Source organism: Acomys minous (assembly GCF_964271855.1).
Source record: "Acomys minous genome assembly, chromosome: 11".
NCBI classification, from domain to species: Eukaryota; Metazoa; Chordata; class Mammalia; order Rodentia; family Muridae; genus Acomys; species Acomys minous.
Window position 1 is genome coordinate 115,019,750 of NC_140492.1, and position 15,932 is coordinate 115,035,681.

Consider the following 15,932-nt stretch of genomic DNA (forward strand, 5'->3'; position numbering starts at 1 on the left):
TGAGAACAAACAGGATCAGTAGAGGGAGGTCAGTCCTCTGTCCCTAGGTACAGGTCCTTAATCTGAAAAGCCCCAGGCAGCTGATTATCCGGGGTTAGACAGATCTGTTTGCTAGTTGCGCGCCCCTCCCATTTCCCCTTCTATTTTCATTCATTCCTCTTGTCTTCTTGCATCTCTCCTCTGTCCCTCTCTCCCTCCTTTCCACGGAATTCCCTTCCCAGTGTGTATAAACCCTGGTCTTACGTCGATCTAGATTTACAGGTGAAATCTACAGTGCGCAGAATCAGCTTGGCCCTCTTTCTCTAGTTGGAGCATTATTCCAACAGGCGTTCAGACTGTGTCCTCCACGAGTTTTAGGTAGTTTGTTTTGGACTTAGGCAACTTGCTAGGTAGCTTAGACTCCACTCCTCTCTCTCTCTCTCTCTCTCTCTCTCTCTCTCTCTCTCTCTCTCTCTCTCTCTCTCTCTCTCTCTCCCTCCCTCCCTCCCTCCCTCCCTCCCTCCCTCTCTCACTCCTTCTCCCTCCCTCCCCCTCTCTCTCAGCTCCTCCCCGTTTCCTCCCTTCCCATCCCATCTCTGCAAACCCACACTCAGCGAGCGAGCGTCTCTCCAGACACACACATACACCATCTGGGCGGCCTGTGGGGGAGAAGTTCAATGTCACGCGTGGAGCCTGGGAGCGGCGGCGGGGCGCGCGCGGGCGCAGGCGGCGTGCGGCCGGCAGGGGGCAGCGGAGGGGTGGCGCTGGCGCGCGGGTGCTGAGCCGAGCGGAGCCTCGCCTCGCCTCGCCCCGGCGCCCGCAGCCTCAGCCTCAGCACCGGGCAGCGGCGGAGCCACCGGGAGCGCAGCGGCGGCGGCGGGAGCGCGAGGCGCGCAGCGGAGCAGCGGCGCGGGCGGGAAGCAGCAAGCCGCCGCCGCCGCCGCCGCTGCTGCTGCTGCCGCCGCCGCGACGGGCAGCCGGGCTCGCAGGCAGCCGGCCCCGGTCCCTGCCCCTTGGCCTCGAGCCCCAGGCGAGTCTGGATCCCGCGCCGGCGACGGCTGCGTCCTCCCGGGCATGGAAGGCGGCGGCAAGCCCAACTCCGCGTCCAACAACCGCGACGATGGCAACAGCGTCTTCCCCTCTAAGGCGCCCGCGACGGGGCCCGCGGCGGCCGACAAGCGCCTGGGGACCCCTCCGGGGAGCGGCGGGGCCGGGAAGGAGCACGGCAACTCCGTGTGCTTCAAGGTGGACGGCGGCGGCGGAGGAGGAGGAGGAGGAGAGGAGCCGGCGGGCAGCTTGGAGGATGCCGAGGGACCCCGGAGGCAGTATGGTTTCATGCAGAGGCAGTTCACCTCCATGCTGCAGCCTGGGGTCAACAAATTCTCCCTTCGCATGTTCGGGAGCCAGAAGGCTGTGGAGAAGGAGCAGGAAAGGGTTAAAACTGCAGGCTTCTGGATTATCCACCCCTACAGTGACTTCAGGTGAGGGCTCGCAGGAGCCGGCCCCACCCTGGTCCCCCACCCCATCCCCCGTGGCGCGCCCTCCAGCATCCCTACCCCGCCCCTGGAAGGGGGCGCCCCGGGACTCGCAGTGGGGTACAGGGGCAGGCGGGGTGGTGCTGCTGGCGGGCTCTTACTCAAGACTGTCCAGACACCCGCTCTTCAACTAGTTTCCACCGAGGAAAGGTTTGGGGTAGGGAGTTTCTCCTCCCCGGATCGCCAGGGAGGCTCTTCTCCTTTTGCCTGGTGAACTTTGGGGACGGCCGGGGAGGGACGAAGGCCAATGTGACCCCCTTGGTCGGGAGGTTGATAAGTTGCTTTAGGGAAACTTTTACTTTCGGTAATGGGAGTTAGGACGAAGCAGACATCCTTTTGCTAGCTCTGCTCCCCAAAGAAAGAAAGATGCTTCTGGGATTCTGGAGATGAGGAAACTGGAGACAGTGACTCACAGGTCCTAGCTGTTCCTGCCACTCTCGCCCCTGGGAGTGCTAATCTGTTGTTCTTATGCTTATAGGCACTCTAGTCAGCACTGAATTTCTCCAGGTGAGTGGCTGGCAGGCACAGGAAGGGCACTTGCGCTTGGGTATAGTCTCTGACTTGAGGTTTCAGCGGAGCTGGCGCTGCCCAGCTGGCCAGAAGCATGGCAGAAAGCCTTGAGTTCCCGACACAGAGACGAGGAGCCGTTTCTAGAGCCCCCTTCCTGAAATAGAGAGACACCCGCTCTTGACCTTGACTACAAATCCATTTCAGAAATGTCTTTTCAGTTTCCCAGCATGGGAGGAAGGGCGGCGGAGCTGTCAGCAGGAGAAAATTAATATGAGTTTCGCGGTCTTACTGGTAGCCCGAGTATTCATTCCGTTAATAAGCATGTTTAGAGACTGACAAACGAAGGTCGTGAGTAGATCCTCTTATTTGTGTGACACGCTCCTGAACACAGGCAGAGTGTCCTAAAAAAAATCCCAAACTGATAACTCGGGGTAATATTCACTTGTCTGCTTATTTAACTTGTAAAAACTGGGTGAAAGCAACATCATCATCATCAACAAAAGGCATGTATATGCATAAGGAGAGTATGGGCTGCTGGTAAGCCCCAAAGCAAACATAGCAACAAAAAACATTACTTTGAGTAAGTAGTAGATAGAAACTAACCGAAAATTTGCCCTTAAGTGAATAGAAGGGAGGGAGCTGTCCACAGTTCTGAATAAAGTTTACTGTGGAATAGAGCCCAACTCTATTGGGGCGAAAACTGTCCATCTTCCCTGAGATATTTATCGTCTCAAAAATAAATAAATAAATAAATAAATAAATAAATAAATAAAATCAGCACTCTCTCTTCTTTATGCACAGAATGGATGGATTTTAGGAAAGATTTAATTTGAAAGTGCTTATTTACAAAAACACGTAGGACAATCCTATTGAAGGTCTTATACTATCTAATGCCATTTATTGTCTGCAGATCATTGAGTTTGATTGAAAGAATGTTCAGGCTAAAACAACCTCTCAAGTAATCAAACACGCTTCCTCTGTGAGGAAGGTACTTGGAGAAGCAAATTCTTGGCTGGTCATGCTCTATCTAAGGGAAATTAGGGTTGCTACATTCTTTACAAATTTAAAAGTGAGAATCAAGTTTGAGTATCATCTGTTTTTGGATCCTTTGCAAGAAAACAGTCAACAGTTTTAATAAGAAAAATGAGAGATATTTTAAAAAATCTATGATATTCAATGATAATATTCAAAAAGTGCTAAACTTATTTTACTTAATATCCTATTTATTTAAATGACTTCAAGTGATATTTTTATATATTCATCAATAGGAAAATGATGGGTGTTTTTCAAAATAGTAGCATATGTCAAATGATTAAACTCTCCCATTTTTTCTAAAACATAAAGGGACTTTTCATGAGTTAGAATTGTATGCCCAGTGTGTGGGTTTGTGAAACTAAGGGGCTCTACATAATTTCTTAAGAAGATCTGGTGAAACAAAGCAAACAGGGAACAGAGGTGGGGAGTGATACTGAGTGATGACTCGATTTATTCCTGCACTTCACCCACATGAGCAGAGACTGAGAAGTGAGCCTATGTACTGACAAACTCCGGTAGTGTGTGGGAATGGACTTCCCATGCGTAAATAGGAGAGTGACACTAATAAACTAAGTAATCATTATTATTTAAGTTTTAGGGTAGAAGACATCTGAACAAAACTTAAACTTAGAATCACAGTATACCTTTCTTTCTTAAGATGACAAACTAAGGAGGTCATCCTGGTGCTTATTTTTATTTTATTTTTTTTATTAATTTATTCTTGTTACATCTCAATGGTTATCCCATCCCTTGTATCCTCCCATTCTTCCCTCCCTCCCATTTTCCCCTTACTCCCCTCCCCTATGACTGTTCCTGAGGGGGGATTTCCTCTCCCTGTATATGCTTATAGGATATCAAGTCTCTTCTTGGTAACCTGCTATCCTTCCTCTGAGTGCCACCCGGTCTCCCCCTCCAGGGGACATGGTCAAATATGAGGCACCAGAGTATGTGTGAAAGTCATATCTCACTCTCCACTCAACTGTGGAGAATGTTCTGACCATTGGCTAGATCTGGGTAGGGGTTTAAAGTTTACCGCCTGTATTGTCCTTGGCTGGTGCCTTAGTTTGAGCGGGACCCCTGGGCCCAAATATCCTGTGCTTATTTTACCTATTTGGGTTCAGAAGACATTATTTAATTGATATTTTTGGGTAATCACAATACCCAACACAATCATTTCTAAAACCTATTACATGCTAAGATAATGTAGTTGTTAAAACCACAACCAAAGCAAGACAAAACTCCAGCAGCTTTTTTTTCTCTACAGTGCAAGCAAATGTTCAAGCCACCTTCAGTGGATGCTAGAAAATTTTATGTTTCTGATGTGCTCATCACAAACCTTTCCCGAGGAAGATACTTTAAGGGGAACATTTTGCTGAAATTACTAAAATGTCAAGCCTAGGTTTATTAATATACCAACAGAGAAAGCAACATGTAAGAATACATCTCAGTGGAAGGGGGTTGGTTCTGCAGAGTCAAGAGGCAAAGTGGTTCCTTTGCTTGTCTCTTTGATAAGTATCTGTGAGGCCAGGAGGGTTTATTCTGCATTTGTTGCTCATCCCCACGTGGCTGGGTGCAGCACGGCCCTTTCTCCAGGACACGTCATGGCTTTGACATTGTGCCTAATATTCTGGTGGTTATCTCAGGATGACATCAAGGCTGGAACCTTTTTTTCCTTCCTTCTAGGGCAGTGGTTCTCAACATGTGGATTGCAACCCCCTTGGCAACCTTCTGTCCCTCCAAAATATTTCCATTGCAATTCATAACAGTAGCAAAGTTACAGTTATGAAGCAGCAACCAGAATCACTTTTATGGTTGGAGGTCACCACAACATGAGGAGCTGTATTGAAGGGTGGCAGCATTAGGAAGCTTGGGGACCACGGGGCTAGGGTGAGGGCTGCTGACACTTTCAGACGACTAGCTAGTGTGCCTTACCCACAGGAGTCCGAGTGTGCTACTTCTGCGTCTGGCAAGTAGTAGTCTCCCACTTTGAGTGTAATTAGGGCAGAGGCTCTGTGTTTCCCTTCTTTCTCGGGAGAGGATGATGATAGGAGCCTCCAGGGAGCAGAGAAGAACCCAGTGTTATTAACACAGTAAGAAACCATGGGGAAGAAGCCAGAGAATATAATCCTTTTTCCTGTGATATTTAATCATCAAGACTGGAAAGAATATTGGCAGGTACTTTTATTTTTTTAATTTTAATTTTTGTGTGTATGGGTATGTATCCTTCTCCTCTCTCTCTCTCTCTCTCTCTCTCTCTCTCTCTCTCTCTCTCTCTCTCTCGTGGCAAGGCTGGATGTCTCCCTCAATTACTACCCACCTTGTGATAGGTCTCCTAAAAAGAATAAACACAGGTGTGGTTTTGTAAAGTGAAGGCATGAATGGAATCAGTCGTTTTTGAAGTCTTTGTTAATAACACACATTTAGTTTCAAGGTTAAGTATTAATACTTTGAGATAAGGAGTAGTGATTACACACATATTAGTTAAAATGATTTTGACCCATTTGATATCCATATGATAACAGGAAAGCATTGTGATCTAACAGCCAATTATTAATTGTGATATAATTATTCAAATGTGATGAAAAGATACTTAGAATGCTTCTCTCTTTTGTCTATGTTTCTCTCTCTCTCTCTCTCTCTCTCTCTCTCTCTCTCTCTCTCTGTGTGTATGTGTATGTTTGCGCATGCGTGCGTGTGTGTTTTGTATTTCTGTATTGCTAAGGGTCAAACCCTGGGCCATGAACATGCTAGCCAACTTACCACTAAGCTGTTCTCTACCAAGATGAATGATTTCATTGTGAGAGCAACTTACCTTGGAAAAAGCTTGTTACTATAAAGCTTCCTATTTCAGGGATTCTGATGTTCCTCATTGGCTCCTGCTTACACAGTGGCTCTTAAACAAAATGACTCTATTCTGTGGAGACGCCAGCCGGCTGACATTGTGCCCTTTGTTGTGGGGCTGGGAGGAGAGTTGTATTTTGACTTCTGCTTTTCATTATCAGTGTGAGAAACTGTGTACAATGCCTACTGTGCTTTAAATGCTCAAATAAGCTGGAATCAAGATAAGTAGCCACTTTCTGAAGATAGCACCACCTCCTCCCTTCTGTGTCTCCTTCACCGTGCGCGTGACTACTGATGTCAGAGGTCACTGACATGCCCATTAGAGATGGGAACAGTGCACGTGACTACTGATGTCAGAGGCCATTGACATGCCCATTAGAGATGGGAACAGTGCACGTGACTACTGATGTCAGAGGTCACTGACATGCTCTTTAGAGAGGGGAGGCTTCAACCTCATTCCTCCATTCACCAGGAGACCATGTGTTTCCAAGAGCTCCTCCCAAGAAAATAATTCAACCTTCTGGGGTTTAAGGTCGAGTTATCTTACTTTCACAGTATCTTTAAGATAGATGCATTCCACATTCTCTCAGCAGTGTCTTGTTTTCCCATAACAATAGAGCCACAATAAACCATAAAGATTTATTTCCATGTTAGGTGAATTTTTTTTATATCTTTAGATTTAATTAAGTTTCTCATAAAGATTATAGCAGTGGTAAACACAATTAAAAAAGCTATTTAAAGGATTTTAATCTACAAGTTTATTAAGTTGCATTTTTACAACATCTTATGACATAATGTATTAGTTAATGGTTTGATATTAAATAGCATGTAATGAATATTGCAGAGGTGTAAATATTTTAGTTATGGTAATTCAAGTATCACAAGATATTTTTCATTTTTCCTGAGTAAATTTTAATTTAAGGCTGCCTTTGAGGACTTGAAATAAATTGAGAAACAGTAGATATGTACACTATACCAACCACACTTATTATCTGTGAATTTATTTTATTGGAATGACAAAATTTACATATATTACAAAGACATATTATTTGTTAGTTTCATTATGTGTTCAGCCAACTGTACTGAACTTGAATGTATCTGCTTGATCAAAAGACACAAACCAAGATATCACCACCGATAGGACCCAGCTTGCATAGGATCTGGAATACTGCCTACTTGTGCCCTCAATGAGTCTCTCTCCCACTGTGAGTGTGACACCAACAAAATGACCTTGACACAAGTTTTGTCACCGCCTTCCCATTCAGGGTGGTCTTTCTGTTTCACAGTCAATTAATCGCCTAGCTTAGCAATAGATATTTGTATAGCCCCTCGTAAGTACATCAACATTAAGTATATGCCCCGATGCATGGCAAGCACATGAAATAAAACTGCGTGAAGAACATGGAAAAATTTCAGGTCTGTGACAAAATTTTTGCCCTTATTCATAGTAAATGTGCACCAGACAATGAATTATGCTGGCACCATATTTTAGGAGAAGAGGCAGGGCAGTAGTATTGAAGGAAAAATCATTAGGTAGAAAAAAAATTTTTATAGACTTAAGCAATTTTCTTTTTTTTTTTTAAATACCCTTTCCATAGGAACTGTTTTCAAGTTATAATTTTCTTTGTTCTGGGGATTTCGTACATATACACAATGAAATGCGATCATCTTCACCCTCCATGTCTGTCCTCCAGCCTTTTCATATTCCACTTGATACGTCCCCTTCCCACCCCGTCTCCCTTTGGTCACACCAAGTCTAATTACAGCTACCCAGCTGTGTGTGGGGGATTTTTAATGGCTGATTGCCGCTGGTTTTACAGAAGAAGAAGCCAAGGCATCCGTGGACTATAGCAAATCTCTACAATTTTCTTCCTTCCCTGCTTTCCCTCTTTCTCCCTCCCCCACTTTGGTTATAACATTATATATAGTTTGGTTATAATACAAACTACTCAAAAGGCATAGGCATAAAATTAAAAGACATGCATATGTGCTATTATGTTTGTGTAAGCATACATGTAGACATTGATTGCGAGTTCACTATTTATCTGATCCTCATACATGTGACTTTGGCTGGGGAAGAATGGAATCCCCGACCCTTTCATGTGTCCTAGTTAATGTTGCCATAGGATTCTTTTTAATCTGATCGGTGTCCACCCCTCAAGCCAAATCTTCATTCTTTGAACTTAGATCTTAGCCATCTTATTTCCCTAGTCCTTATTTTATTTTCAAGACTTGTGTAAGAGCAAAAACAATGACAAAATATATAAAACTATCCACCCACAAAGTTATAGCCACCGTTCATCTACTTTGGACGTTCAGCTTTGCTTGGTCTATTTAGGAGTTATATATAAACAGTGCTGTGGTCAACATGCTTTTGTATTTTCTTATAGTCTTCACAAAGCTCATAGAAAAGACTTATTGGTTATAATTATTGCACAGTTTTTATCTCATTAATTAATACTGATTAATGAGTATTAAGTCTTCTTCAAATGACAAGAATGATACAATCTCCCTGAGGTTGACGTTCCTGTTAATGTACGGACAGCCTGTCCTACAACAGGAACTGAATCTCTCTGCTCAGACCCACCATCATCCAAAGAGGAAAACTGTAAACCAAATAATGCTATAATCCTCCTGAAAACCCCTAAGTACTTTCCCATTACTCTCATAAAGTGTTTGACTAGACTCCTAATAATACAAGTCCCCACATAACTACAAAATTCTGGACCCATACGCAGCTGGAGCAGGTGCCACTCACTGGCTCACTCCCTCTCTCTCTTCTTCCATCCTGTCGTCTCTGAATTCCAGCCACTCTGATACAATTTCAGCTCCCAGACAAGCCTAGTTCTTTCCTACCACAAGGATTTTCACGTGAAAATTAACATAATTTCTTAATATTCTCCCACTTTCATCATAGCACAGAGCTCGTTCGTACCTTCTAATCTCTACTTAGAATTTAGTGTAGTTGCCTTGGCTGCATCCAATCTGTTTGCCACCCGTATCACCATCATCATGTGTATTTCTCATCCAGGCTCCTTAGTTCCACAGAGGTTACTCCTGTTTCTATGTATTTCTCTGCACCAGAATTTAAGCTGTGCTTGCTTTCGCATCAGCCTTACTCCTAAGGTTTTTCCTTTAAAAAATTGCTCTCTGAGAATTATGTAGAGTATATTTTTATCATACTGTTTCCTGCCCCCAACTCCGCTTTGATCCTCTCTTCCCCCTGCCCACCTAACTTCATTCTCTCTCTCCCCCTCCCTCCCCCTCCTCCCTTCAAGAAAAGAAAAGAAAATAGCTGCTACAAACTCTTGAAGCCCATGTTGTAAAAATCCACAAACTTTCTATTCTTTTCTTCTATACTCCCTTCGACGACTTTTTATCAGTGGCTGGAGATATAACTTACATGTTACATACTTTGCCAATTAGAAGTATAAAGTTAAATATTTTCATTATTTCATCATAGTTGTATACCCATCACCATAATCACCTTTAGGACATTTTTACACCCTGAGAAGAAACTTCATGTTCATTAGTGCTCATGTTTTTGTCTTCTCTCTCATTCCCCCTCTTCAATAAGCAATCACTAATATACTTTCTGTTGATAGGTTTTGCTGAAATTGTCCTAGAAATTTCATACCAGTTGGATCACATAATACCTAGTTTGTCCTCTCTCTCTCTCTCTCTCTCTCTCTCTCTCTCTTTCTCTCTCTCTCTCTCATTCTTTCCCTTTTTTCTTTTACTGGCTTCCTTCCCTTAACACCTTGCTATGTTCAAGGCTCATTGTAGGACATTCAATACATTTTTTGGTTGAATACTACTGATAATATAGATATGTCTTTGATTTATCTATCCATATGCTGATGGACATTAGTTTTTAATAATATTCAGTTGTCATAATATAATTATCCTTGCATTTTACATGTTTCCCTCCCAAGTGATATTGTTTTAGTTCTCTTGAGAGTAAAATCGCTTGGCCAGTAAAATGACTTTCAGTGTAGATTCATTGGCTGGACAGTAAAGGGTCAGCCCTTTGTAGTACTGAGGCACAATGGATCTCCAAGTCAGCAAGTCCCAGACAAGGGCAGCAAAAGCATTGTGTTTCTCCGCAGCAGGAACTGGCATCTTGTCCTCACTGCCATTTACAACATTGGCTCCCAAACATTCCATTTGCTGCCCACTGTAAAGAAAGGACAGATGAAAATGCAGAAAGATTAGGTGACATACATAGATAATGAGAACTGGGCCAGGGATTTGGATCTTTTTGAATCTTAATTCTGCCATTTCAGTCCTCACCCAATAGGAAATCGAGGTGCTAGGATGAATAATTCTGAAAACCTTCATGGGGGGGCATGATTAACTGAACCTAATCATTTATCCTATCTCCTTGAAATGACTCCAAAATCATATGAAAACATAACCTATACGTGTACATCAGTAGGAGGAAGAAACAGCAAGGAACAAGAGATCATGAAATCATTCCAGGAAATCGCTGGTAAAGAAAACGTTCACACCCACAGTCCAGTGGATCCGAGAAGAGCAGAGACTTGGAGCAGTTCAGAAGTAGCTCCAGGAAAGCCCAGGCTGGAAGCAGATTGAGCTGGGGCTCCCTTGTTGACTGCAGAACTCTCAGTGCTAGCGTTAGCATACTTAGAGTCAGTTCCCCCAAGTCAGGGAAACAGAGGAAAAAACCTCTACCCAGAAACATTGCAAAATCTTGTCTATTAACTAATCAGGTTACCAGAGCTTCACATATGTACATAGAGGCTGTAATCGGTTTTATTTTTGTTTTGTCTGTTTGTTTTGGTAGAGCATTGTTTAACAGCTGAGAGCAAAGAGGTTGCCAAATTTTTGCTGTAGTCTCCATTATGAAAGAAAATGATTAAATCAAGCAGAAAAATAAAGTCCAAAGGACAGAAAGAGACAGTAAGGAAAGGAAAAATGACATTATAAATGCACATGCTATTCTCATAAATATAATTTTTCTACACAATAATAGCAGTGTTGTTTTAAAACCAAAATATTAAGCAATTGCTCTGGGGAACCAGGGAGATGGCTCAGCAGTTATGGGCATTGGTTGCTTTTGCAGAAGATGCGGGTTTGGTTCCCAGAACCCACACATGACTCGCAAACAGCTGTAGGTCTAGCTCCTGGGGCTCCAAAGCTTTCATCTGACCTCCATAGGCACCAACCATGCATGTGGTGTACATATATTCACGCATGGAAAACAGCCACACAAAATGATAGTAAAATAAATATTGAAAGAAGTAACTGAAAGAACGAATGCATTTAAGAAGTTCCCAGAATAAAACAAATAGGATTAATAAAGGAGAAAATGTAATAAGTGAAAATATACAATTAGCACTTAAAAATAAAATGTGCCAAATGAAATTCCAGAATGGAAATATGGAATTAGAAAAGACTGTACACTGGAACTTGGAATTTGTAGAACATATTACCGACAGGACCATTTTTTTTTCTTCCAAAGTTTCTAATTTATATATTCCAGAAAGGCAAGGAGTTGGGTTAACACTGTGGAGACATAAGATGGGAGGCAAGATCTCACAAAGAGCTTTGAAAAGAATAACCAGGAATATGCCTGAGTAGTAGTGAAGGCAACAGGGCTAAACCAGGACAGAAAGACAAGAGAGGCTGAGGAGGAAAAAAGACATCAGCATTTGAAAATGATATGACAGATACATCATTTAAGATATGATGGCTCTAGTCTTCATACAAGTATTTGTAAAGAAACTTAACATGAGCTATAACAAAGGACCTGCATTAATTCCAGGGAGAGTTAAAGGTCTGTAAAACGGTGAAAAATCAAAGTTGCTTTGTTCAGCAGTCAGTAGTATCTGTCACAATTTAATTGAATATTATGGGCTAGTTTTTCTGAGAGGGCAGAAGAAAGGTAAATGTGGGTTGGTTGGTGAAAGGAAGCTACAATTTCAACTTCTATAATTGGAAGCAAACATGGTTTAGAGTCAATAAATTGATTTCCCTTTGAAATATGAGATAAATGCTAAGAGAAATGAGGTGGTTTAATTTGGGAAGCAGGTATGTACGACAGCAGAAATGGAGCAGGACTTTTATGTTCTGATAATATTTTAATTCTATTGTACTTGAAAACACTAGGGGGGTAAGTAATGTTTTGAGGCAAATTATTTGGGTTTAAAACCTTATTGAGCAAGAGTTTCAGTTTCTTCTATTACAAAATGCGAAAAGTAGCACATAGATTTCATGGAATTTTGAAGAGGATACATATTTTTTCTCTTTTCATAAACATAGATTGTACATGATTTATGTATGTACATTTATGATTGACACCTTATGCTGGGCATTTAATACCTCCCAAGTTTAGTTATTATTATAAAAGTAAAATTAAAAAGAATTATTGCATGTGAATTGTTAACATAAAGTTATTCCATAAGTACATTCTCTGATAATCTTGAGGATTTGTTTATTTTTATGTGTGTAGATGTTTTTCCTGCAGCTGTGTCTGTGCTATGCACCCCATTCATCAGTGTTGAGCACAAATGCTAGAAAAGGATGTCAGATTCCTTGAAAATGGCTGCTAGAGACGGTTATGGGACTCGATATGGGCTGCCCGGAATAGAGCCTGGGTTCTCTGGAAGAGTATCCAGTATTCTTAACCACTGAGCCTTCTCTGCAACCCCGTTCTGGCGTAATCCCCTAAGCAAACTCACAGGCAAAGGAAGAAGCTCTCTTGTTCTAAACCGTGAAGCTGTTTTCTTCTTTTTTGCTGTCACGGGCACCTGCGCAGCAGAACGCCCCGTGTGCAATGGCATGTTTTCTGTGGGCTGCATGTCTAATGAGACAAATTAGTATTGGGAAACTTATTTCATGCTCTTCCTGCAAAATTTTCTAGATATGTCAGTTTGTATAGAACAGTAGAGCTGGCACTGAATAAGGAGCGAACATTTAGAAATAGATTTTAGAGAAAATTAGAATGGCACCATGTCCAATGTTCTTCTTCCTGTTAATCTTCATTTTCATAGAAAAAAATGGCATAATTCAAACATTTGGGATCTTATTGCAGATCAATTAAATGTTACATGTGAGCCAAGTACAATGAATCATAACTTGCTAACTTCGTGCATTTTATTTTTATTGCCAAAGTTAATGGTCTGGAAAAATGGCTATTTAGAAATACATTGTAAGAATATGAAAAATAGTGTAGCTTGGTTATGGTGGGGCACACCTCTAACTTGGATCTAGAGTTAAGAGAATTAGAAGCCCAGGACAGCACTGACTACATTGTGAGTTTAAGGCTAGCTTAGACTGTAGGATATGCCCTGTTAAAAGCATACAACTTCTTTTGATTTCCAAAGTGGTTGTATATGTCTGCACTCCCACCAGCAATGGAGGAGTGTTCCCCTTTCTCCACATCCTGATGTCTCTTGAATCTTTGACCTTAGCTATTCTGATAGGTGTAAGATGGAACCTCAGAATTGTTTTGATTTGCATTTCCCTGATAACTAAGGATGTTGAGCATTTCTTTAAGTGTTTCTTGGCCATTTGACATTCCTCTGTTGAGAATTCTCTTTTTAGCTGTGTACCCCATTTTTTCATTGGATTATTTGGTTTGTTGCTGTTTAATTTCCTGAGTTCTTTATACATTTTGGATATTAGCCCTTCGTCGGATGTAGGGTTGGTGAAGACCTCCCAGTCTGTAGGCTGTTGTTTTGTTCTGTTGATGGTATCATTTGCCTTACAGAAGCTTTTAGGTTTCATGAGGTTCCATTTATTAATGGTTGATCTTAGAGCCTGAGCTATTGGTGTTCTGTTCCAGAAGCTGTCTCCTGTGCCAATGAGCTCAAAGCTCTTCACCACCTTTTCTTCTAACAGATTTAGTGCGTCTGGTTTTATGTTGAGGTTTTAAGTCCACTTGGATTTTAGTTTTGTGCATGGTGATAAATATGGATCTGCTTGCATTTTTCTACATGTAGACATCCAGTTAGGCCAGCATCATTTGTTGAGGATGCTTTCTTTTTTTCATTGTATGATTTTTGCTTCTTTGTCAAAAATCAAGTGTCCATAGGTGTGTGGATTTATTTCTGGGTCTTCAATTTGATTCCATTGATCAACCAGCCTATTTCTATGCCAGCACCATGGCATTTTTATTACTGTCACTCTATAGTACAGCTTGAGCTCTGGGACAGAGAATCCTCCAGAAGATCTTTTATTGTACAGGATTGTTTTAGCTATCCAGGGTCTGGAAACAACTTAGATGCCCCTTCACCAAAGAACGGGCGAAGAAAAAAGAAACTGTGGTGTGTTTGCACAATGGAATACTACTCAGCTATTAAAAACAAAGAAATCTTGAAATGTGCAGGCAAGTGGATGGAATTAGAAAAGATCATCCTCAGTGAGGTAACCCAGACCCAGAAAGACGCACATGGTATATACTTGCTTACAAGTGGATATTAGCCCAACATAGATGTCCTCTGAGAGACTCCACCCAGTGGGGGATCAGGACAGATGCTGGGACTCAAAGCTGGACTCTGGGCGGAGTGCTGAGAGTTGTATGGAAGAGTTGGGCCATGGATGAGCCCGGAGGATCAGGAGCTCCACAGGGAGACCTTGAAGGCCAGTGGATCTGGTCATGGGGTGGGGGGAAGGTGGGGGCTGCACAAACTGATGCACCAACCAAGGACAGTGCATGCAGAGAACCCAGACCCCCTGTTCATATGTGGCACAGGCACAGCTAATTCTCCACAAGGAGGAGCAGTGGGCACTCCCGCTGAACTTCCAACATGTACTCTGGTGCCCACAATTTGATCACGGTCCCTTGGTGGGATAGCCTTGTGAGCACACAGACGAAGGGGATGCAGGCTATCCTGATGAGACCTGATAGGCTGTGGCCAGACAGTAGGAGTGGAGGGCCCCTCTCTCAGAGGTCTAGTGAGGGGAATAGCTCAGAAGAGGGAGGGAGGGAGGGAACCGGAAGATAAGAGGGAGGGGATAACAATGGGGATGTAATGCGAGCAAATTATACAAACAAAAACAAACAAACAAACAAAGAAGTTTAAAATATTGCAAATCTGAGGAAATAATCTTTAGTATCTTAATCATTCTATCATTTGTAGAACAGATGCAATTACTACCATTGAAGAATATTAGAGCCTTATTTTTTAGATTACACTACTTTGAAAATACATATGCAGAGGCTTCAAAAAGTTATACATACGTACATACATACATATATATACACACACATACATATATATATGAAAAAAGGTTCATTTTTTCTTTTTAAAAGCTGACATTCATAAGCTTAACAAACCTTTTTAAAGGCCTTTGTTTTAAGCAACAATTTGGTTAATTTTGTTGAATAAACACATAGAACCATACAAACGAATTTTGATGAAGACTATAGGAAACTGTTTATGTGTGTATATGTCTATCTTTTACATGATAGAAACATGTGGTGGATGTGGCTACGGTTGCAGATGTACTACATACCATAATAGTCTCAACCTTCCGTTGTCTATACCTACTGATTGCTAGTCATTCACGGTTATGCATTCACACTAGTGTCTACCGGGTTTCTTAACATATAGAATGTCCAGGATCAGATTGAAGGATCAGAACCCTATGCCTGTGAAAGAACATGCATCTGCAGTACTGTGTCTATGGCTTTAAGGAGTCCATGGTTTCCTCTAAGCGTTTTTATTTCGGGAATTGAAATTAAGACCTGTTCTGCATAATGTATCTAAACAAAAGGAAAGACACCAAGAACAACAAGCAGCAGAAGGAAGAAGACGATGCTGTTGGGCCAACTATTTTAGAATCAGAGCTGTAGCTAGAAAGTCTTCCTTTAAGGAACAAACGTGTTGTCAGGCAAAAGGCAGGATTTCTCAAAACCCCGTACATCCAAATGCAGAGAGCCTCACACACCCTTGTCTAATGATGCTTTACTCACGACAGTAAGAAAATTAAATCAGACCCGATGCCCATCAGCAGACGAATGGATAATAAACAGTACAGAAATGGAATTAAGGAAAAGTAATA

General features: G+C 42.2%; 1 protein-coding gene across 1 annotated transcript in view; it reads left to right on the forward strand.

Annotated features, from left to right (window-relative positions):
- Positions 1 to 939: 939 nt before the first annotated feature.
- HCN1 (hyperpolarization activated cyclic nucleotide gated potassium channel 1) overlaps positions 940 to 15,932 on the forward strand; it is a 337,659-nt gene continuing 322,666 nt past the window's right edge. Inside the window, exon 1 of the mRNA XM_084801390.1 lies at positions 940 to 1,460. Within this exon, the coding sequence (XP_084657516.1) occupies positions 1,054 to 1,460 (407 nt within the window). The 5' untranslated portion in view covers positions 940 to 1,053. The remainder of the gene's footprint in view (positions 1,461 to 15,932) is intronic.